Here is a 25,386-nt window from a genome sequence, read left to right on the forward strand (position 1 = left end):
TTAGAGAAAGATTTGAGTCGATGGAAGCGGTTAAGCAAAACAAGGCAGAGCTCCTGAAGACCCTCACCAAAGAAGACCAGTAACCAGTTTCGTTATTTAATGGTAGACATATTCTAGGAGGTGCAAACTACAAAACCACCACAGCGAAGAAGCGATTGTGAGTGTCTACAGACCATTGAGGGCACCGTCAATATGAAGACTTAGTTGTAAAACTTCTTTCCCGTTCGAATCAGACAAGAACTTGATAGGTTACAGTGGTGGCAAATTTACCATTAATTCCTAAGAGAACTGGGTCCAGAACTGAACCTTGAGGTACACCGCTGCCAATTCAATTGAAGCTTGAAGCTTCACCAGTTGTTTTATACCTTGAAAGTTAGATACCAATCATTTTATAGAAACACCTGGGAAGCCATAGTTTGTTAACTAGATCAGCACAATCGGAGGTCTTAGCGGAATCACAAAATGAAGCCACAAAATATTATTATTAATTGCGTCATTTCGTTAGTTGGTTGGAGATTATAAAACCGGAAAATTTGAAAATAATTTAACTGATAATCGATCAATGCCGCGGGAAGTTTTGTTTTGAATGCTGAGTATGGTTGGCACTAGCTCAAATCTACCTACAGGTCTGGTGATATTTAGGTTTTTGACTTGTCATTTGGTGTCGTTGTATGAATACGTGAAAATCGTTTTTTTTTCCAGTTAAATAATGGAATATCTGCGAGGAAAATATCGACGCAGGGAAACTATTGCAGACCTTTCAAAATTTTCAACGGGAAACTAGAGAATCCGACAGCAAGATGTTTCCTTCAAATTTTATGAATGTTATGAAAAAGGTGAGTAATAAATATTAATTTTTATTGTTTCATAGGCCGGCACCTAACCTAACCAGCCAGCGTTGTCTCCATAGCGGCTCAGGCGAAGCCTACGTTGTTTCTAAGCTTTTACAAGGTGTCGACGCAAATATAGAGGTAGTTTCCAGAATCTACGAGACACTAATAACATTCACAAACAAAAGAAGATCATTTTAGAGTTAATACTGTTTTCCCAACATAAGAAAGTCGCGAGGGAGAAGTCTTGTAACAAGTACGTGACCATTTTGGGTTAATACAGTCTTTCCAATCGATGAAAATCGCGAGGGAGAAGTGGTTTTACAAGAACGTGACAATTTTAGGGTTAATACAGTCTTTCCAATCGATAAAACTCGCGAGGGAGAAGTGTTTTTACAAGAACGTGACCATTTTGGGTTAATACAGTCTTTCCAATCGATGAAAATCGCGAGGGAGAAGTCTTGTAACAAGGACGTGACCATTTTGGGTTAATACAGTCTTTCCAATCGATGAAAATCGCGAGGGAGAAGTGGTTTTACAAGAACGTGACAATTTTAGGGTTAATACAGTCTTTCCAATCGATGAAAATCGCGAAGTAGAATTGTTTTTACAAGAACGTGACCATTTTGGGTTAATACAGTCTTTCCAATCGATGAAAATCGCGAGGGAGAAGTGTTTTTACAAGAACGTGACCATTTTGGGTTAATACAGTCTTTCTAATCGATGAAAATCGCGAAGTAGAATTGTTTTTACAAGAACGTGACCATTTTGGGTTAATACAGTCTTTCCAATCGATGAAAATCGCGAGGGAGAAGTGTTTTTACTAAAATCTGACCATTTTGGGTTAATACAGTCTTTCCAATCGATGAAAATCGCGAGGGAGAAGTGGTTTTACAAGAACGTGACAATTTTAGGGTTAATACAGTCTTTCCAATCGATGAAAATCGCGAGGGGGAAGTGGTTTTACAAGAACGTGACAATTTTAGGGTTAATACAGTCTTTCCAATCGATGAAAATCGCGAGGGGGAAGTCTTGTTACAAGGACGTGACCATTTTGGGTTAATACAGTCTTTCCAATCGATGAAAATCGCGAGGGAGAAGTGGTTTTACAAGAACGTGACAATTTTAGGGTTAATACAGTCTTTCCAATCGATGAAAATCGCGAGGGAGAAGTGGTTTTACAAGAACGTGACAATTTTAGGGTTAATACAGTCTTTCCAATCGATGAAAATCGCGAGGGGGAAGTGGTTTTACAAGAACGTGACAATTTTAGGGTTAATACAGTCTTTCCAATCGATGAAAATCGCGAGGGAGAAGTGGTTTTACAAGAACGTGACAATTTTAGGGTTAATACAGTCTTTCCAATCGATGAAAATCGCGAGGGAGAAGTGGTTTTACAAGAACGTGACAATTTTAGGGTTAATACAGTCTTTCCAATCGATGAAAATCGCGAGGGGGAAGTGGTTTTACAAGAACGTGACAATTTTAGGGTTAATACAGTCTTTCCAATCGATGAAAATCGCGAGGGAGAAGTGGTTTTACAAGAACGTGACAATTTTAGGGTTAATACAGTCTTTCCAATCGATGAAAATCGCGAGGGAGAAGTGGTTTTACAAGAACGTGACAATTTTAGGGTTAATACAGTCTTTCCAATCGATGAAAATCGCGAGGGGGAAGTGGTTTTACAAGAACGTGACAATTTTAGGGTTAATACAGTCTTTCCAATCGATGAAAATCGCGAGGGGGAAGTCTTGTTACAAGGACGTGACCATTTTGGGTTAATACAGTCTTTCCAATCGATGAAAATCGCGAGGGAGAAGTGGTTTTACAAGAACGTGACAATTTTAGGGTTAATACAGTCTTTCCAATCGATGAAAATCGCGAGGGGGAAGTGGTTTTACAAGAACGTGACAATTTTAGGGTTAATACAGTCTTTCCAATCGATGAAAATCGCGAGGGGGAAGTGGTTTTACAAGAACGTGACAATTTTAGGGTTAATACAGTCTTTCCAATCGATGAAAATCGCGAGGGAGAAGTGGTTTTACAAGAACGTGACAATTTTAGGGTTAATACAGTCTTTCCAATCGATGAAAATCGCGAGGGAGAAGTGGTTTTACAAGAACGTGACAATTTTAGGGTTAATACAGTCTTTCCAATCGATGAAAATCGCGAGGGGGAAGTGGTTTTACAAGAACGTGACAATTTTAGGGTTAATACAGTCTTTCCAATCGATGAAAATCGCGAGGGAGAAGTGGTTTTACAAGAACGTGACAATTTTAGGGTTAATACAGTCTTTCCAATCGATGAAAATCGCGAGGGGGAAGTGGTTTTACAAGAACGTGACAATTTTAGGGTTAATACAGTCTTTCCAATCGATGAAAATCGCGAGGGAGAAGTTTTTTTACAAGAACGTGACCATTTTGGGTTAATACAGTCTTTCCAATCGATGAAAATCGCGAAGTAGAATTGTTTTTACAAGAACGTGACCATTTTGGGTTAACACAGTCTTTCCAATCGATAAAACTCGCGAGGGAGAAGTGTTTTTACAAGAACGTGACCATTTTGGGTTAATACAGTCTTTCCAATCGATGAAAATCGCGAGGGGGAAGTCTTGTTACAAGGACGTGACCATTTTGGGTTAATACAGTCTTTCCAATCGATGAAAATCGCGAGGGAGAAGTGGTTTTACAAGAACGTGACAATTTTAGGGTTAATACAGTCTTTCCAATCGATGAAAATCGCGAGGGAGAAGTGGTTTTACAAGAACGTGACAATTTTAGGGTTAATACAGTCTTTCCAATCGATGAAAATCGCGAGGGGGAAGTGGTTTTACAAGAACGTGACAATTTTAGGGTTAATACAGTCTTTCCAATCGATGAAAATCGCGAGGGGGAAGTGGTTTTACAAGAACGTGACAATTTTAGGGTTAATACAGTCTTTCCAATCGATGAAAATCGCGAGGGAGAAGTGGTTTTACAAGAACGTGACAATTTTAGGGTTAATACAGTCTTTCCAATCGATGAAAATCGCGAGGGAGAAGTGGTTTTACAAGAACGTGACAATTTTAGGGTTAATACAGTCTTTCCAATCGATGAAAATCGCGAGGGGGAAGTGGTTTTACAAGAACGTGACAATTTTAGGGTTAATACAGTCTTTCCAATCGATGAAAATCGCGAGGGAGAAGTGGTTTTACAAGAACGTGACAATTTTAGGGTTAATACAGTCTTTCCAATCGATGAAAATCGCGAGGGGGAAGTGGTTTTACAAGAACGTGACAATTTTAGGGTTAATACAGTCTTTCCAATCGATGAAAATCGCGAGGGAGAAGTTTTTTTACAAGAACGTGACCATTTTGGGTTAATACAGTCTTTCCAATCGATGAAAATCGCGAGGGAGAAGTCTTGTAACAAGGACGTGACCATTTTGGGTTAATACAGTCTTTCCAATCGATGAAAATCGCGAGGGAGAAGTGGTTTTACAAGAACGTGACAATTTTAGGGTTAATACAGTCTTTCCAATCGATGAAAATCGCGAAGTAGAATTGTTTTTACAAGAACGTGACCATTTTGGGTTAATACAGTCTTTCCAATCGATGAAAATCGCGAGGGAGAAGTGTTTTTACAAGAACGTGACCATTTTGGGTTAATACAGTCTTTCTAATCGATGAAAATCGCGAAGTAGAATTGTTTTTACAAGAACGTGACCATTTTGGGTTAATACAGTCTTTCCAATCGATGAAAATCGCGAGGGAGAAGTGGTTTTACAAGAACGTGACAATTTTAGGGTTAATACAGTCTTTCCAATCGATGAAAATCGCGAGGGGGAAGTGGTTTTACAAGAACGTGACAATTTTAGGGTTAATACAGTCTTTCCAATCGATGAAAATCGCGAGGGGGAAGTCTTGTTACAAGGACGTGACCATTTTGGGTTAATACAGTCTTTCCAATCGATGAAAATCGCGAGGGAGAAGTGGTTTTACAAGAACGTGACAATTTTAGGGTTAATACAGTCTTTCCAATCGATGAAAATCGCGAGGGAGAAGTGGTTTTACAAGAACGTGACAATTTTAGGGTTAATACAGTCTTTCCAATCGATGAAAATCGCGAGGGGGAAGTGGTTTTACAAGAACGTGACAATTTTAGGGTTAATACAGTCTTTCCAATCGATGAAAATCGCGAGGGAGAAGTGGTTTTACAAGAACGTGACAATTTTAGGGTTAATACAGTCTTTCCAATCGATGAAAATCGCGAGGGAGAAGTGGTTTTACAAGAACGTGACAATTTTAGGGTTAATACAGTCTTTCCAATCGATGAAAATCGCGAGGGGGAAGTGGTTTTACAAGAACGTGACAATTTTAGGGTTAATACAGTCTTTCCAATCGATGAAAATCGCGAGGGAGAAGTGGTTTTACAAGAACGTGACAATTTTAGGGTTAATACAGTCTTTCCAATCGATGAAAATCGCGAGGGAGAAGTGGTTTTACAAGAACGTGACAATTTTAGGGTTAATACAGTCTTTCCAATCGATGAAAATCGCGAGGGGGAAGTGGTTTTACAAGAACGTGACAATTTTAGGGTTAATACAGTCTTTCCAATCGATGAAAATCGCGAGGGGGAAGTCTTGTTACAAGGACGTGACCATTTTGGGTTAATACAGTCTTTCCAATCGATGAAAATCGCGAGGGAGAAGTGGTTTTACAAGAACGTGACAATTTTAGGGTTAATACAGTCTTTCCAATCGATGAAAATCGCGAGGGGGAAGTGGTTTTACAAGAACGTGACAATTTTAGGGTTAATACAGTCTTTCCAATCGATGAAAATCGCGAGGGGGAAGTGGTTTTACAAGAACGTGACAATTTTAGGGTTAATACAGTCTTTCCAATCGATGAAAATCGCGAGGGAGAAGTGGTTTTACAAGAACGTGACAATTTTAGGGTTAATACAGTCTTTCCAATCGATGAAAATCGCGAGGGAGAAGTGGTTTTACAAGAACGTGACAATTTTAGGGTTAATACAGTCTTTCCAATCGATGAAAATCGCGAGGGGGAAGTGGTTTTACAAGAACGTGACAATTTTAGGGTTAATACAGTCTTTCCAATCGATGAAAATCGCGAGGGAGAAGTGGTTTTACAAGAACGTGACAATTTTAGGGTTAATACAGTCTTTCCAATCGATGAAAATCGCGAGGGGGAAGTGGTTTTACAAGAACGTGACAATTTTAGGGTTAATACAGTCTTTCCAATCGATGAAAATCGCGAGGGAGAAGTTTTTTTACAAGAACGTGACCATTTTGGGTTAATACAGTCTTTCCAATCGATGAAAATCGCGAAGTAGAATTGTTTTTACAAGAACGTGACCATTTTGGGTTAACACAGTCTTTCCAATCGATAAAACTCGCGAGGGAGAAGTGTTTTTACAAGAACGTGACCATTTTGGGTTAATACAGTCTTTCCAATCGATGAAAATCGCGAGGGGGAAGTCTTGTTACAAGGACGTGACCATTTTGGGTTAATACAGTCTTTCCAATCGATGAAAATCGCGAGGGAGAAGTGGTTTTACAAGAACGTGACAATTTTAGGGTTAATACAGTCTTTCCAATCGATGAAAATCGCGAGGGGGAAGTCTTGTTACAAGGACGTGACCATTTTGGGTTAATACAGTCTTTCCAATCGATGAAAATCGCGAGGGAGAAGTGGTTTTACAAGAACGTGACAATTTTAGGGTTAATACAGTCTTTCCAATCGATGAAAATCGCGAGGGAGAAGTGGTTTTACAAGAACGTGACAATTTTAGGGTTAATACAGTCTTTCCAATCGATGAAAATCGCGAGGGGGAAGTGGTTTTACAAGAACGTGACAATTTTAGGGTTAATACAGTCTTTCCAATCGATGAAAATCGCGAGGGGGAAGTCTTGTTACAAGGACGTGACCATTTTGGGTTAATACAGTCTTTCCAATCGATGAAAATCGCGAGGGAGAAGTGGTTTTACAAGAACGTGACAATTTTAGGGTTAATACAGTCTTTCCAATCGATGAAAATCGCGAGGGAGAAGTGGTTTTACAAGAACGTGACAATTTTAGGGTTAATACAGTCTTTCCAATCGATGAAAATCGCGAGGGAGAAGTGGTTTTACAAGAACGTGACAATTTTAGGGTTAATACAGTCTTTCCAATCGATGAAAATCGCGAGGGGGAAGTGGTTTTACAAGAACGTGACAATTTTAGGGTTAATACAGTCTTTCCAATCGATGAAAATCGCGAGGGAGAAGTGGTTTTACAAGAACGTGACAATTTTAGGGTTAATACAGTCTTTCCAATCGATGAAAATCGCGAGGGGGAAGTGGTTTTACAAGAACGTGACAATTTTAGGGTTAATACAGTCTTTCCAATCGATGAAAATCGCGAGGGGGAAGTGGTTTTACAAGAACGTGACAATTTTAGGGTTAATACAGTCTTTCCAATCGATGAAAATCGCGAGGGGGAAGTCTTGTTACAAGGACGTGACCATTTTGGGTTAATACAGTCTTTCCAATCGATGAAAATCGCGAGGGGGAAGTGGTTTTACAAGAACGTGACAATTTTAGGGTTAATACAGTCTTTCCAATCGATGAAAATCGCGAGGGAGAAGTCTTGTAACAAGGACGTGACCATTTTGGGTTAATACAGTCTTTCCAATCGATGAAAATCGCGAGGGAGAAGTGTTTTTACAAGAACGTGACCATTTTGGGTTAATACAGTCTTTCTAATCGATGAAAATCGCGAAGTAGAATTGTTTTTACAAGAACGTGACCATTTTGGGTTAATACAGTCTTTCCAATCGATGAAAATCGCGAGGGAGAAGTGTTTTTACTAAAATCTGACCATTTTGGGTTAATACAGTCTTTCCAATCGATGAAAATCGCGAGGGAGAAGTGGTTTTACAAGAACGTGACAATTTTAGGGTTAATACAGTCTTTCCAATCGATGAAAATCGCGAGGGGGAAGTGGTTTTACAAGAACGTGACAATTTTAGGGTTAATACAGTCTTTCCAATCGATGAAAATCGCGAGGGGGAAGTCTTGTTACAAGGACGTGACCATTTTGGGTTAATACAGTCTTTCCAATCGATGAAAATCGCGAGGGAGAAGTGGTTTTACAAGAACGTGACAATTTTAGGGTTAATACAGTCTTTCCAATCGATGAAAATCGCGAGGGAGAAGTGGTTTTACAAGAACGTGACAATTTTAGGGTTAATACAGTCTTTCCAATCGATGAAAATCGCGAGGGGGAAGTGGTTTTACAAGAACGTGACAATTTTAGGGTTAATACAGTCTTTCCAATCGATGAAAATCGCGAGGGAGAAGTGGTTTTACAAGAACGTGACAATTTTAGGGTTAATACAGTCTTTCCAATCGATGAAAATCGCGAGGGAGAAGTGGTTTTACAAGAACGTGACAATTTTAGGGTTAATACAGTCTTTCCAATCGATGAAAATCGCGAGGGGGAAGTGGTTTTACAAGAACGTGACAATTTTAGGGTTAATACAGTCTTTCCAATCGATGAAAATCGCGAGGGAGAAGTGGTTTTACAAGAACGTGACAATTTTAGGGTTAATACAGTCTTTCCAATCGATGAAAATCGCGAGGGAGAAGTGGTTTTACAAGAACGTGACAATTTTAGGGTTAATACAGTCTTTCCAATCGATGAAAATCGCGAGGGGGAAGTGGTTTTACAAGAACGTGACAATTTTAGGGTTAATACAGTCTTTCCAATCGATGAAAATCGCGAGGGGGAAGTCTTGTTACAAGGACGTGACCATTTTGGGTTAATACAGTCTTTCCAATCGATGAAAATCGCGAGGGAGAAGTGGTTTTACAAGAACGTGACAATTTTAGGGTTAATACAGTCTTTCCAATCGATGAAAATCGCGAGGGGGAAGTGGTTTTACAAGAACGTGACAATTTTAGGGTTAATACAGTCTTTCCAATCGATGAAAATCGCGAGGGGGAAGTGGTTTTACAAGAACGTGACAATTTTAGGGTTAATACAGTCTTTCCAATCGATGAAAATCGCGAGGGAGAAGTGGTTTTACAAGAACGTGACAATTTTAGGGTTAATACAGTCTTTCCAATCGATGAAAATCGCGAGGGAGAAGTGGTTTTACAAGAACGTGACAATTTTAGGGTTAATACAGTCTTTCCAATCGATGAAAATCGCGAGGGGGAAGTGGTTTTACAAGAACGTGACAATTTTAGGGTTAATACAGTCTTTCCAATCGATGAAAATCGCGAGGGAGAAGTGGTTTTACAAGAACGTGACAATTTTAGGGTTAATACAGTCTTTCCAATCGATGAAAATCGCGAGGGGGAAGTGGTTTTACAAGAACGTGACAATTTTAGGGTTAATACAGTCTTTCCAATCGATGAAAATCGCGAGGGAGAAGTTTTTTTACAAGAACGTGACCATTTTGGGTTAATACAGTCTTTCCAATCGATGAAAATCGCGAAGTAGAATTGTTTTTACAAGAACGTGACCATTTTGGGTTAACACAGTCTTTCCAATCGATAAAACTCGCGAGGGAGAAGTGTTTTTACAAGAACGTGACCATTTTGGGTTAATACAGTCTTTCCAATCGATGAAAATCGCGAGGGGGAAGTCTTGTTACAAGGACGTGACCATTTTGGGTTAATACAGTCTTTCCAATCGATGAAAATCGCGAGGGAGAAGTGGTTTTACAAGAACGTGACAATTTTAGGGTTAATACAGTCTTTCCAATCGATGAAAATCGCGAGGGGGAAGTCTTGTTACAAGGACGTGACCATTTTGGGTTAATACAGTCTTTCCAATCGATGAAAATCGCGAGGGAGAAGTGGTTTTACAAGAACGTGACAATTTTAGGGTTAATACAGTCTTTCCAATCGATGAAAATCGCGAGGGAGAAGTGGTTTTACAAGAACGTGACAATTTTAGGGTTAATACAGTCTTTCCAATCGATGAAAATCGCGAGGGGGAAGTGGTTTTACAAGAACGTGACAATTTTAGGGTTAATACAGTCTTTCCAATCGATGAAAATCGCGAGGGGGAAGTCTTGTTACAAGGACGTGACCATTTTGGGTTAATACAGTCTTTCCAATCGATGAAAATCGCGAGGGAGAAGTGGTTTTACAAGAACGTGACAATTTTAGGGTTAATACAGTCTTTCCAATCGATGAAAATCGCGAGGGAGAAGTGGTTTTACAAGAACGTGACAATTTTAGGGTTAATACAGTCTTTCCAATCGATGAAAATCGCGAGGGAGAAGTGGTTTTACAAGAACGTGACAATTTTAGGGTTAATACAGTCTTTCCAATCGATGAAAATCGCGAGGGGGAAGTGGTTTTACAAGAACGTGACAATTTTAGGGTTAATACAGTCTTTCCAATCGATGAAAATCGCGAGGGAGAAGTGGTTTTACAAGAACGTGACAATTTTAGGGTTAATACAGTCTTTCCAATCGATGAAAATCGCGAGGGGGAAGTGGTTTTACAAGAACGTGACAATTTTAGGGTTAATACAGTCTTTCCAATCGATGAAAATCGCGAGGGGGAAGTGGTTTTACAAGAACGTGACAATTTTAGGGTTAATACAGTCTTTCCAATCGATGAAAATCGCGAGGGGGAAGTCTTGTTACAAGGACGTGACCATTTTGGGTTAATACAGTCTTTCCAATCGATGAAAATCGCGAGGGGGAAGTGGTTTTACAAGAACGTGACAATTTTAGGGTTAATACAGTCTTTCCAATCGATGAAAATCGCGAGGGAGAAGTGGTTTTACAAGAACGTGACAATTTTAGGGTTAATACAGTCTTTCCAATCGATGAAAATCGCGAGGGAGAAGTGGTTTTACAAGAACGTGACAATTTTAGGGTTAATACAGTCTTTCCAATCGATGAAAATCGCGAGGGGGAAGTCTTGTTACAAGGACGTGACCATTTTGGGTTAATACAGTCTTCCCAATCGATGAAAATCACGAGGAAGAAATCTTGTTACAAAGACGTGACTTTTTTGCGTTAATTGGCGTCAAAAATTTATGAAAGAGTTCAAGACACGGCAAAATCGTGAACCTTAGAAAAGACATTGCTGGACAGTTAAAACTAAACAATTAGAAGACCTGACTTGATAGTAAAACTGCTTACTTAAGAAATCAATTCGATAATGAGTGTCTGAACAGATCTGCTGTAGTCGAATGGGCCAACTTTCCATTTCCAGTCTCTGAAGACGACGATTCGGTTATCGAAACGGGCGTCAAATAGTCTCAGTATAAAACGAATATGTGAACATTTGAAACACACCCCGTATGTCCAATTGTTATTCGTCGTAATAATTTGCATATCATCAATACACGAACGGTCCGCGAATAAAAAAAACACAGTCGTAATTGAAGTAATTTCCCGCGCGTAATTCAAATTCTTTCTGGAAATAACGTCGAATGTTTTAACCTAAAAGTACAACCCATTTTTGGAGTCGTCATCTCAATTGGTCGACCACAGCGTTGCTGGTCTTCGCAGGTCGTTCAGTCTCGTCTAAACTTTGCTACCCGATAATTTATTGTTGATAACGAAGGATCAGCATCACCCAGAACAGAATCTAGTTCAGCTTTCATATTGGTTGGGCTAAAGCCTTCCAAATTCCAATTAATTAAAAACGTTCACTGTTGAGGGCTGCCAAACGAATACTAAACAACATGGCGGCTTCAAACTTGAAATATGTGTTGTATAGGTTATGTATTTTCTAATACAGTGATATTTGTCAAGCAACTACCGCCATCTCTAGGTCAAACCAGGTGTTAGGTTAGGTTATGTTAGGTTAGAACAGAAAATGTCAAGGAATGCAGTTAAAATCATAAAATTTCTCCTGTGCCCTTTTATTTGAATGAAAATTATTCAATCTAATCGCTGACATAATAATTTCGAAGAAAAGATAGTGAATAGAAGAGGCGTTCTCGATAATATGGCCACAATAAAGATATTATCAATTTAACGACGCCTGTTGCCCGTGTTTTTTGTAGTTTCGAAATTCATCAGCTTTATCGCCACGTTTACCATTTTGCCGATAAAAACGGCGTCGTTCCCTTCCCGAAAGGGATGATACGACAAATACTAGGGAGGATTATGGAAAGAAAAACTCCAATTATGCCAAATATGCTGAAAATAAGCACAAAGATTCAAGAGAGAGAAAGAAAAATGCTTTATTGTCAAAAATTTGTTACAAAAAAACAAACATATGGTAGAAGAAACTTTATATATCGATTTGATTTCAATTGGCAAATGATTGTGCATTTTTTTGTATTGTAAAATATCGAGCCCTTAACTGATACTGAACGTGGAGTAGGTCCGCGTTCCAAAATGGACAGCCGTGCAAAGATCTTTCTGAAATTGTAGAAACGTGCTTAGGAATGGGACAAACAAATTCGAATATGATAAAGGAAGGACGAGTCGGAATTTTTAATCTTCTAAAAAGGTCCTAGCACGTTTTTAAACGCGTCTCTGTCCCTCGCAACCACAATAATTTGCAAATCGATTCACGATTAAATTATAGACTAAACTGAACGAGTTTGACAATGACATATGACACGATTCACGCGTCATGTGTCAAAAACAGTGTTGCCAATAAGATACCAGCAAAAAAATCACTAGTTATCGAAGTAGATAGATTGAAATTGAAGGATGTTCTATATGACAAACATTTATGAAAAATTTCTGAAAGGAAGCGTCTGTACTATCAAAAATCGTTCCATTTGGATAGCTGATAACCAGAAAAAGGACGTAAAGAAGCCCTATTCACCCTGACAAGCAATTATAATCGAATCTATTCCGAAAATTATTTATTTGATTCGTTCTGCGTAGGTCCGCGTTCCAAAATGGACAGCCGTGCAAAGATCTTTCTGAAATTGTAGAAACGTGCTTAGGAATGGGACAAACAAATTCGAATATGATAAACGAAGGACGAGTCAGAATTTTTAATCTTCTAAAAAGGTCCTAGCACGTTTTTAAACGCGTTTCTGTCCCTCGCAACCACAATAATTTGCAAATCGATTAATGATCAAATTATAGACTAAACTGAACGAGTTTGACAATGACATATGACACGATTCACGCGTCACGTGTCAAAAACAGAGTTGCCAATAAGATACCAGCAAAAAAATCACTAGTTATCGAAGTAGATAGATTGAAATTGAAGGATGTTCTATATGATAAACATTTATGAAAAATTTCTGAAAGGAAGCGTCTGTACTATCAAAAATCGTTCTATTTGGATAGCTGATAACCAGAAAAAGGACGTAAAGAAGCCCTATTCACCCTGACAAGCAATTATAATCGAATCTATTCCGAAAATTATTTATTTTGATTCGTTCTGCGTAGGTCCGCGTTCCAAAATGGACAGCCGTGGAAAGATCTTTCTGAAATTGTAGAAACGTGCTTAGGAATGGGACAAACAAATTCGATTATGATAAAGGAAGGACGAGTCGGAATTTTTAATCTTCTAAAAAGGTCCTAGCACGTTTTTAAACGCGTCTCTGTCCCTCGCAACTACAATAATTTGCATATCGATTCACGATTAAATTATAGACCAAACTGAACGAGTTTGACAATGACATATGACACGATTCACGCGTCACGTGTCAAAAACAGTGTTGCCAATAAGATACCAGCAAAAAAATCACTAGTTATCGAAGTAGATAGATTGAAATTGAAGGATGTTCTATATGACAAACATTTATGAAAAATTTCTGAAAGGAAGCGTCTGTACTATCAAAAATCGTTCTATTTGGATAGCTGATAACCAGAAAAAGGACGTAAAGAAGCCCTATTCACCCTGACAACAATTATAATCGAATTTATTCCGAAAATTATTTATTTTGATTCCTTCTGCGTAGGTCCGCGTTCCAAAATGGACAGCCGTGCAAAGATCTTTCTGAAATTGTAGAAACGTGCTTAGGAATGGGACAAACAAATTCGAATATGATAAAGGAAGGACGAGTCGGAATTTTTAATCTTCTAAAAAGGTCCTAGCACGTTTTTAAACGCGTCTCTGTCCCTCGCAACCACAATAATTTGCATATCGATTCACGATTAAATTATAGACCAAACTGAACGAGTTTGACAATGACATATGACACGATTCACGCGTCATGTGTCAAAAACAGTGTTGCCAATAAGATACCAGCAAAAAAGTCACCAGTTATCGAAGTAGATAGATTGAAATTGAAGGATGTTCTATATGACAAACATTTATGAAAAATTTCTGAAAGGAAGCGTCTGTACTATCAAAAATCGTTCTATTTGGATAGCTGATAACCAGAAAAAGGACGTAAAGAAGCCCTATTCACCCTGACAAGCAATTATAATCGAATTTATTCCGAAAATTATTTATTATGATTCGGTCCGAGTCCTAATTTGTTTTTTATCGATTTCGGAATTCTTTAGATCGCACGAAAAATCTGTGGTTCCAGCTTTTATTTGTTTACTCATATGAAATGTAGTGATTAAAAGTTCTATTTTCGAATATAGCGTGATACTACATCTTTTTTTTTTTAATTAATACGAGGCGCGGCAATAAAGTAGGTGATTTGGTAACAAATTCGGTAGACAACATCTTGTAGCGTCTGAATCACCGTTTCGTCATGATTAGTACCAGATTTTTTATCATAGCGATGATTTTAAAGTATTAACAACGACATCGAAATACAAATAATTGAAATGCAAAGTCGAAATACTTAGAAATAACGATCGATTAGACCACACATTTTTAAAACGGGCGTAATTCCATTTGTTTTCGATTTTGTAGTCGAAACAAAAACAGAAATCGAAAGATTAGCAAATTTAAAGTAGAAAATGTCGTATAAAGTTTTTTCGTCAGATCGATAGTTTTTGAGTTATTCGCAATTGAAAAGTACGATTTTTCGTCAAAAAAATAGTTTTTTACGTATAACTCTGTAACGATGCGTTTTATCGAAAAAAGTGTGATGAACAAAAATGAAGCTTATGAAAAAACAAAGAAATTAAGCAAAAATTTAAGATCTTAATGTTCTACCTAAAGCAAGTTATAGATACTTGAATACTTGAATAGCTTTTGTTTTACGTAATTGAGCATTTAACCTCAAATAACGGGAAAACGGTACATTTTTCAACAAAAAGTCATGGAATACTTTTTAAAGGGTTTAAAAAGACCTTTCGAATGACTAGTCGTAAAAGTTGTTTCGACTAAAATTTCAGTGAGATATGATGTAAAATAGTGGAAGTTAAAAAAATGATTTTCACAAAAAAATTTTTTTGTCATTTTTTTCCATATCTATAAGAGATACAAAAATAAATATACAGTCAAATTGAAGCATTTTTTATGACGATTATTTTGCTTATTTTATTTTTTTTTGTAGCATAAAAATTGACGGAGTTATAACCAAATTAATCTGTCATTATCCACAGCCCTTTGACCCTTTATTTATAAAATGTGGACAGTATCAAGCCCTTTTAACATACATAGGCTTGTAGCCCTGAAAATTACCTTTAAAATCGTTTTTTGTAGGATGTCATAACTTCAAAAATAATGGAGTTATATAAAAAATAAAAATTTTTTTTGTGAATTATAAAATATGAAAAAGTTTCAAATTTTGTCGCACGGATTTTTTCTATTGATGCTAAATTACCTGTAGGTACATTTGAGAGTACCACGAGGTAAAGGGGTGGTTCTTAAGGGTTGAAGGGGTATAGACAATTAAAAATTACTTCAAGTAGAGACAAGAAACTTTAATACCAAAAAGAGTGTAAAATCTAAAAGTTTGTAATCATTAGATTTATTTTTATTTCATTCTCTACAAAGGGGTAGTTTTTAAGGGTTGAGTAATAAAAATCAATAACCAATTAAATTCTATTAAAATTCCATGAATATTTCACAGTAAAAATGAAATTTCAATGTTTTAAATCGTTGAAAGATTTTTTTCTATAATATTTTCATCAGAAGGGTAGTTTTTAAAGATTTTTAAGGGTTGACACCTCAAAATATATAAATTTTCTATCATAAAATATATTAAGATATTTACGGCGTATAAACGAAAAACATTCGAATTGAAAAAAAATAGGAAAAACTATAATTTTGGTATTTTTCGATAAGGGGTGGTTTGACGCCATTTTGAGCTTGAATACCCGCACTATATTAAGTGGTGAGGAGCTTAATGGGAAAATTAAGAGTCCTACTTCAAATAACGTAGCTAAACGAGCGCCAATTGCAGAGCTAACGGTACTCAAATCAAGAAGTAAAAAGTTTTACACAATCTTAAGACTGCAACCATTATTCCTGCCCCACGAGGGTGGTCGCTCCCTGTTTGTGGCCGCAGTCTCCTCGCGGGTGACAGGTATTTCGGAATAATATATCATACTTTGAAAAAACATGAAATAACCGACAAAATTTTACAAAAATCATCACTTTTCATGAGGTTACAGTTCCTCGAGGTACTTCCTGGTACCCGGGGTGCTAAACGCATTGCCACAAACGGTTTTTGCGTCCGCAAATTGGTCGGTCGAAGAGGTCACTCCCCAATCGGATCACAAAAGCGATAGTCGAAATGTCGACTCCCAATTTGAAGCCATTTCCGCGGTCCCAATTTGGATACTCCAAGCAACAGCGTTTTCAGTAATTCAAAATGGGTCTTGTTGTACCTGGGGCCGAGAAGAAAAACGTTATGTGAAAGGAAAAGACACCCGAAAAGGTAGAAGAAGAGAAAAACTTGTTAATTAACGATATTAAAAGTGTCACATTAAAAATATTAACGAAATTTGATGTACCTTTGGGAAACATCCGACTGATATGCATTAAGATGATTATTCGATTTTTCATTCGAATTTGGCGCGCGCGCTTCCTCTTATCTGACTTTTTGATAAATTGATACACGTAGAAAATGTCGGGAACACCGAAAATCGATTAGTGGTGTGATAGGCCGGTCTACGATATGTTGCAATTAAGTTTCACGTAAAATTAATTTACGAATGGTGATAATCTTAAAATCAATGGTCGAAACGCTGCTCCAGAAGCATCTGGGCGAAGTTAGAACCACGGTTCTGGGTACTATTCCCAATTTTACGTCACCAAGGTGAGGTTCTGTGAGGATTGTAGCGTAAAATATCGAGACTATTGGTTAGGTGATCAGACCTGGTTAAAGAATCGTGAACGCTTCGCAATGAGTACCTCTTGAAAAGTACTTCTACAAGAAGGTAATTTGATTAGGTCGATCGCTGTAGGTAATCTGTATACAGGGTAATGCTTTCAAGTGTAGATGGAGTGTTGATTTTTGAGGTTATTCTTCTTTCTTCATCATTTGAACTATCCACTTCCTTCTTGGTCTTTTTCTTGATGGTATTTCCTGCTTTTACCATTTTTGTACAGCGGAACCTGGTTAATTGGGATCTCAAGGAACCAAGATATATGTACCAATTATAGAGGGTTCCAAATTATCCAGTTTTCCAATTTTCAGCCCAAAACGGCTGCCGCAGTTTCGGTTTTTCCTTCGTTTTGGGCTTCCTAGTCGCTGTTTCCCCGTGGGGCCGCGCGATTACGTTCTCAATTTGTTCGAGAACGTCTTCGTGGGCATCGTTGTTTATTTTCTTCAAGGAGTTCCGCGGTTTCCCGTCTAGGATGTCACGCGCCAAAACGGCTGCCGCGGTTTCGGTTTTTCCTTCGTTTTGGGCTTCCTAGTCGCTGTTTCCCAGTGGGGCCGCGCGATTACGTTCTCAATTTGTTCGAGAACGTCTTCGTGGGCATCGTTGTTTATTTTCTTCAAGGAGTTCCGCGGTTTCCCGTCTAGGATGTCACGCGCCAAAACGGCTGCCGCGGTTTCGGTTTTTCCTTCGTTTTGGGCTTCCTAGTCGCTGTTTCCCAGTGGGGCCGCGCGATTACGTTCTCAATTTGTTCGAGAACGTCTTCGTGGGCATCGTTGTTTATTTTCTTCAAGGAGTTCCGCGGTTTCCCGTCTAGGATGTCACGCGCCAAAACGGCTGCCGCAGTTTCGGTTTTTCCTTCGTTTTGGGCTTCCCGGTCGCTGTTTCCCCGTGGGGCCGCGCGATTACGTTCTCAATTTGTTCGAGAACGTCTTCGTGGGCATCGTCGTTTATTTTCTTCGAGGAGTTCCACGGTTTCCCGTCTAGGATGTCACGCGCCAAAACGGCTGCCGCGGTTTCGGTTTTTCCTTCGTTTTGGGCTTCCTAGTCGCTGTTTCCCCGTGGGGCCGCGCGATTACGTTCTCAATTTGTTCGAGAACGTCTTCGTGGGCATCGTTGTTTATTTTCTTCAAGGAGTTCCGCGGTTTCCCGTCTAGGATGTCACGCGCCAAAACGGCTGCCGCAGTTTCGGTTTTTCCTTCGTTTTGGGCTTCCCGGTCGCTGTTTCCCCGTGGGGCCGCGCGATTACGTTCTCAATTTGTTCGAGAACGTCTTCGTGGGCATCGTTGTTCATTTTCTTCAAGGAGTTCCGCGGTTTCCCGTCTAGGATGTCACGCGCCAAAACGGCTGCCGCAGTTTCGGTTTTTCCTTCGTTTTGGGCTTCCCGGTCGCTGTTTCCCCGTGGGGCCGCGCGATTACGTTCTCAAGTTGTTCCGGAACGTCTTCGCGGGCATCGACGTTATTTTCTTCGAGGAGTTCCGCAGTTTCCCGTCTAGGATGTCACGCGCCAAAACGGCTGCCGCAGTTTCGGTTTTTCCTTCGTTTTGGGCTTCCCGGTCGCTGTTTCCCCGTGGGGCCGCGCGATTACGTTCTCAATTTGTTCGAGAACGTCTTCGCGGGCATCGACGTTATTTTCTTCGAGGAGTTCCGCAGTTTCCCGTCTAGGATGTCACGCGCCAAAACGGCTGCCGCGGTTTCGGTTTTCCCTTCGTTTTGGGCTTCCCAGTCGCTGTTTCCCCGTGGGGCCGCGCGTTTTCGTTCTCAAGTTGTTCGAGAACGTCTTCGCGGGTATCGTTGTTATTTTCTTCGAGAAGTTCCGCGGTTTCCCGTCTAGGATGTCACACGCCAAAACGGCTGCCGCGGTTTCGATTTTTCCTTCGTTTTGGGCTTCCTAGTCGCTGCTTCCTCGTGGGGCCGCGCGATTACGTTCTCAATTTGTTCGAGAACGTCTTCGTGGGCATCGTTGTTTATTTTCTTCGAGGAGTTCCGCGGTTTCCCGTCTAGGATGTCACGCGCCAAAACGGCTGCCGCAGTTTCGGTTTTTCCTTCGTTTTGGGCTTCCCGGTCGCTGTTTCCCCGTGGGGCCGCGCGATTACGTTCTCAATTTGTTCGAGAACGTCTTCGTGGGCATCGTTGTTCATTTTCTTCAAGGAGTTCCGCGGTTTCCCGTCTAGGATGTCACGCGCCAAAACGGCTGCCGCAGTTTCGGTTTTTCCTTCGTTTTGGGCTTCCCGGTCGCTGTTTCCCCGTGGGGCCGCGCGATTACGTTCTCAAGTTGTTCCGGAACGTCTTCGCGGGCATCGACGTTATTTTCTTCGAGGAGTTCCGCAGTTTCCCGTCTAGGATGTCACGCGCCAAAACGGCTGCCGCGGTTTCGGTTTTTCCTTCGTTTTGGGCTTCCCGGTCGCTGTTTCCCCGTGGGGCCGCGCGATTACGTTCTCAATTTGTTCGAGAACGTCTTCGCGGGCATCGACGTTATTTTCTTCGAGGAGTTCCGCAGTTTCCCGTCTAGGATGTCACGCGCCAAAACGGCTGCCGCGGTTTCGGTTTTTCCTTCGTTTTGGGCTTCCCAGTCCCTGCTTTTTTCGAAAAAAGTTTTTAGACAAAAGTATACTAAAAATTCACGTAGATTTCAAAAACGTATTAATATATAGGGTGTTCTATTTAAAATAACAAAATTACATCCATCTTTGTAAATATTTTAAGTTAAAAAGATCGTATCCGAAAACCCAAACCTAGAAATTTTCATGATTTCACTTACTAAAGTATTTCTTCATATACAGATAGTTTTAAGTCGTCGTGGGACACCCTGTATACGTTCGACATGTTTCGCAACAATGTGCGAGTGACGAAAAACGGGGTGTTTCCATGATAACCCGCATGACATGTAAGGATTTACAATTCTGATCCCCGAGTAACGACAAAATATGAGAAACTCGGTCGTGGAAGGAACATGGAATGGGTTTTTAGAGGAAATATATGACGCGGGATTAAGAAAACAAAATTTATATCTCATCTTTCATTCGATATTAAATGTTAGTAATATCATATCTGATCTTAAAAGACAAAAAAAAAAATCGCAGGAAATACCAAATATATCGAACAAAAATTTGTTTGTACGGATATGGGGGTATTGGGTACCCCTAGGGGTCCTGTAGTTTTTCAGAGATCGATGATATTAGACCTTAGAGCCCCTAAGGACAATCTCCAGTTCATCTTTAGATTTCTGCTTGAAAAATTCTTGGTGTACAGTCCAGTTTTTAGCTCTGGGTCCGTACGGTCCTGTTCCAGCTCCGTCTGCTGTTTTTTTATCACTCCCTGTACCATTTAATGGCGTTTCTGTTCATTTCTAGTACGCTGTTATGAACCCAATTATTTCTACAGCTAGGTATTGAGGTAAACATCTTTTCAAAGCTAAATTTTTTCCATGCATCATCATGATGCACACCCCAGGTTTGGTCATTATTTAGGATCGGTTTTACTGTGGAGAAACACAGTTTTATTTCAATTTCTCAGCAGATAAATTTCGGAGTACATGTGGCAACATTGAAGTGTACGAATTGTAATATATTTCCCAGCCTTCGGATACTTATAGTTTGGGAAATCGACATCCAAATTGTGGCTTGATTGAAATGTTTAAATTTAATATTAATTTCGTTTCAGATCCAAATAGGAGTAACGACTGAGCCCGGAGCTGGGAATAATACCAACGAACCAACAGATGGCGGAACGACTTTCGGAAAATTAAAGCAAACCATCTCGTCATCTCTACTTACCGCACAAGATAAAGGTAAAAATAATAATAATGGTGAAAGATTTTGAAAAACATAAATATTTGAGTGATTTTTCGTTTTTTGTGGAAAAACAAGACTTATCGGAAACAACAACCCGGGTTTTGGTAGATTACGTATGAACTGATTACTCAGAACTAGACTTAAATCGCATTTTTTGGACGTCGCATTCAATTTTCGATGTTTTCAAATATAAAACATGTTTTACAAAACTTCAAAACTTTATATTTGTTCTAGATGGTTAATTATATAATTACGCATTCAATAGTTTGTCAAAAAATACTGTGGCAACGCAAATAAATGCCTTACAACTACCTTCAAGCTCGTTAAATTTGAGGTTATCTCTAATATATGACTTAAATCGCATTTTTTGGACATCGCATTCAATTTTCGATGTTTTCAAATATAAAACATGTTTTACAAAACTTCAAAACTTTATATTTCTTCTAGATGGTTAATTATATAATTACGCATTCATAGTTTGTCAAAAAATACTGTGGCAACGCAAATAAATGCCTTACAGGTACCTTCAAGCTCGTTAAATTTGAGGTTATCTCTAATATATGACTTAAATCGCATTTTTTGGACATCGCATTCAATTTTCGATGTTTTCAAATATAAAACATGATTTACAAAACTTCAAAACTTTATATTTGTTCTAGATGGTTAATTATATAATTACGCATTCATAGTTTGTCAAAAAATACTGTGGCAACGCAAATAAATGCCTTACAACTACCTTCAAGTTCGACAAATTTGAGGTTATCTCTATTATATGACTTAAAACGCATTTTTTGGACGTCGCATTCAATTTTCGATGTTTTCAAATATAAAACATGTTTTACAAAACTTCAAAACTTTATATTTGTTCTAGATGGTTAATTATATAATTACGCATTCATAGTTTGTCAAAAAATACTGTTGCAACGCAAATAAATGCCTTACAACTACCTTCAAGCTCGTTAAATTTGAGGTTATCTCTAATATATGACTTAAATCGCATTTTCCGAACGTCGCATTCAATTTTCGATGTTTTCAAATATAAAAAATGATTTACAAAACTTCAAAATTTTATATTTGTTCTAGATGGTTAATTATATAATTACGCATTCAATAGTTTGTCAAAAAATACTGTGGCAACGCAAATAAATGCCTTACAACTACCTTCAAGTTCGACAAATTTGAGGTTATCTCTATTATATGACTTAAATCGCATTTTTTGGACGTCGCATTCAATTTTCGATGTTTTCAAATATAAAACATGTTTTACAAAACTTCAAAACTTTATATTTGTTCTAGATGGTTAATTATATAATTACGCATTCATAGTTTGTCAAAAAATACTGTTGCAACGCAAATAAATGCCTTACAACTACCTTCAAGCTCGTTAAATTTGAGGTTATCTCTAATATATGACTTAAATCGCATTTTCCGAACGTCGCATTCAATTTTCGATGTTTTCAAATATAAAAAATGATTTACAAAACTTCAAAATTTTATATTTGTTCTAGATGGTTAATTATATAATTACGCATTCAATAGTTTGTCAAAAAATACTGTGGCAACGCAAATAAATGCCTTACAACTACCTTCAAGTTCGACAAATTTGAGGTTATCTCTATTATATGACTTAAATCGCATTTTTTGGACGTCGCATTCAATTTTCGATGTTTTCAAATATAAAACATGTTTTACAAAACTTCAAAACTTTATATTTGTTCTAGATGGTTAATTATATAATTACGCATTCATAGTTTGTCAAAAAATACTGTTGCAACGCAAATAAATGCCTTACAACTACCTTCAAGCTCGTTAAATTTGAGGTTATCTCTAATATATGACTTAAATCGCATTTTCCGAACGTCGCATTCAATTTTCGATGTTTTCAAATATAAAACATGTTTTACAAAACTTCAAAACTTTATATTTCTTCTAGATGGTTAATTATATAATTACGCATTCATAGTTTGTCAAAAAATACTGTGGCAACGCAAATAAATGCCTTACAGGTACCTTCAAGCTCGTTAAATTTGAGGTTATCTCTAATATATGACTTAAATCGCATTTTTTGGACATCGCATTCAATTTTCGATGTTTTCAAATATAAAGCATGTTTTACAAAACTTCAAAACTTTATATTTCTTCTAGATGGTTAATTATATAATTACGCATTCAATAGTTTGTCAAAAAATACTGTGGCAACGCAAATAAATGCCTTACAACTACCTTCAAGCTCGTTAAATTTGAGGTTATCTCTAATATATGACTTAAATCGCATTTTCCGAACGTCGCATTCAATTTTCGATGTTTTCAAATATAAAACATGTTTTACAAAACTTTATATTTGTTCTAGATGGTTAATTATATAATTACGCATTCATAGTTTGTCAAAAAATACTGTTGCAACGCAAATAAATGCCTTACAACTACCTTCAAGTTCGACAAATTTGAGGTTATCTCTATTATATGACTTAAATCGCATTTTCCGAACGTCGCATTCAATTTTCGATGTTTTCAAATATAAAAAATGATTTACAAAACTTCAAAATTTTATATTTGTTCTAGATGGTTAATTATATAATAACGCATTCAATAGTTTGTCAAAAAATACTGTGGCAACGCAAATAAATGCCTTACAACTACCTTCAAGCTCGTTAAATTTGAGGTTATCTCTAATATATGACTTAAATCGCATTTTCCGAACGTCGCATTCAATTTTCGATGTTTTCAAATATAAAACATGTTTTACAAAACTTCAAAATTTTATATTTGTTCTAGATGGTTAATTATATAATTACGCATTCAATAGTTTGTCAAAAAATACTGTGGCAACGCAAATAAATGCCTTACAACTACCTTCAAGTTCGACAAATTTGAGGTTATCTCTATTATATGACTTAAAACGCATTTTTTGGACGTCGCATTCAATTTTCGATGTTTTCAAATATAAAACATGTTTTACAAAACTTCAAAACTTTATATTTGTTCTAGATGGTTAATTATATAATTACGCATTCATAGTTTGTCAAAAAATACTGTGGCAACGCAAATAAATGCCTTACAACTACCTTCAAGTTCGACAAATTTGAGGTTATCTCTATTATATGACTTAAAACGCATTTTTTGGACGTCGCATTCAATTTTCGATGTTTTCAAATATAAAACATGTTTTACAAAACTTCAAAACTTTATATTTGTTCTAGATGGTTAATTATATAATTACGCATTCATAGTTTGTCAAAAAATACTGTTGCAACGCAAATAAATGCCTTACAACTACCTTCAAGCTCGTTAAATTTGAGGTTATCTCTAATATATGACTTAAATCGCATTTTCCGAACGTCGCATTCAATTTTCGATGTTTTCAAATATAAAACATGTTTTACAAAACTTCAAAACTTTATATTTCTTCTAGATGGTTAATTATATAATTACGCATTCATAGTTTGTCAAAAAATACTGTGGCAACGCAAATAAATGCCTTACAGGTACCTTCAAGCTCGTTAAATTTGAGGTTATCTCTAATATATGACTTAAATCGCATTTTCCGAACGTCGCATTCAATTTTCGATGTTTTCAAATATAAAACATGTTTTACAAAACTTTATATTTGTTCTAGATGGTTAATTATATAATTACGCATTCATAGTTTGTCAAAAAATACTGTTGCAACGCAAATAAATGCCTTACAACTACCTTCAAGTTCGACAAATTTGAGGTTATCTCTATTATATGACTTAAATCGCATTTTCCGAACGTCGCATTCAATTTTCGATGTTTTCAAATATAAAAAATGATTTACAAAACTTCAAAATTTTATATTTGTTCTAGATGGTTAATTATATAATAACGCATTCAATAGTTTGTCAAAAAATACTGTGGCAACGCAAATAAATGCCTTACAACTACCTTCAAGCTCGTTAAATTTGAGGTTATCTCTAATATATGACTTAAATCGCATTTTCCGAACGTCGCATTCAATTTTCGATGTTTTCAAATATAAAACATGTTTTACAAAACTTCAAAATTTTATATTTGTTCTAGATGGTTAATTATATAATTACGCATTCAATAGTTTGTCAAAAAATACTGTGGCAACGCAAATAAATGCCTTACAACTACCTTCAAGTTCGACAAATTTGAGGTTATCTCTATTATATGACTTAAAACGCATTTTTTGGACGTCGCATTCAATTTTCGATGTTTTCAAATATAAAACATGTTTTACAAAACTTCAAAACTTTATATTTGTTCTAGATGGTTAATTATATAATTACGCATTCATAGTTTGTCAAAAAATACTGTGGCAACGCAAATAAATGCCTTACAACTACCTTCAAGTTCGACAAATTTGAGGTTATCTCTATTATATGACTTAAATCGCATTTTTTGGACATCGCATTCAATTTTCGATGTTTTCAAATATAAAGCATGTTTTACAAAACTTCAAAACTTTATATTTGTTCTAGATGGTTAATTATATAATTACGCATTCATAGTTTGTCAAAAAATACTGTGGCAACGCAAATAAATGCCTTACAACTACCTTCAAGTTCGACAAATTTGAGGTTATCTCTATTATATGACTTAAATCGCATT

At 37.4% G+C, this 25,386-nt stretch overlaps 1 protein-coding gene across 1 annotated transcript in view; it reads left to right on the top strand.

Moving 5' to 3' along the window:
- Window positions 1-800: 800 nt before the first annotated feature.
- The window catches only part of LOC130442943 (regulating synaptic membrane exocytosis protein 1), a 102,253-nt gene continuing 77,667 nt past the window's right edge, over window positions 801-25,386 (top strand). The window contains exons 1-2 of the mRNA XM_056777352.1: window positions 801-836; window positions 20,660-20,786. Of these exons, the coding sequence (XP_056633330.1) occupies window positions 801-836; window positions 20,660-20,786 (163 nt within the window). The remainder of the gene's footprint in view (window positions 837-20,659; window positions 20,787-25,386) is intronic.

Source organism: Diorhabda sublineata, chromosome 4 (genome assembly GCF_026230105.1).
Source record: "Diorhabda sublineata isolate icDioSubl1.1 chromosome 4, icDioSubl1.1, whole genome shotgun sequence".
In the NCBI taxonomy this organism is placed as follows: domain Eukaryota; kingdom Metazoa; phylum Arthropoda; class Insecta; order Coleoptera; family Chrysomelidae; genus Diorhabda; species Diorhabda sublineata.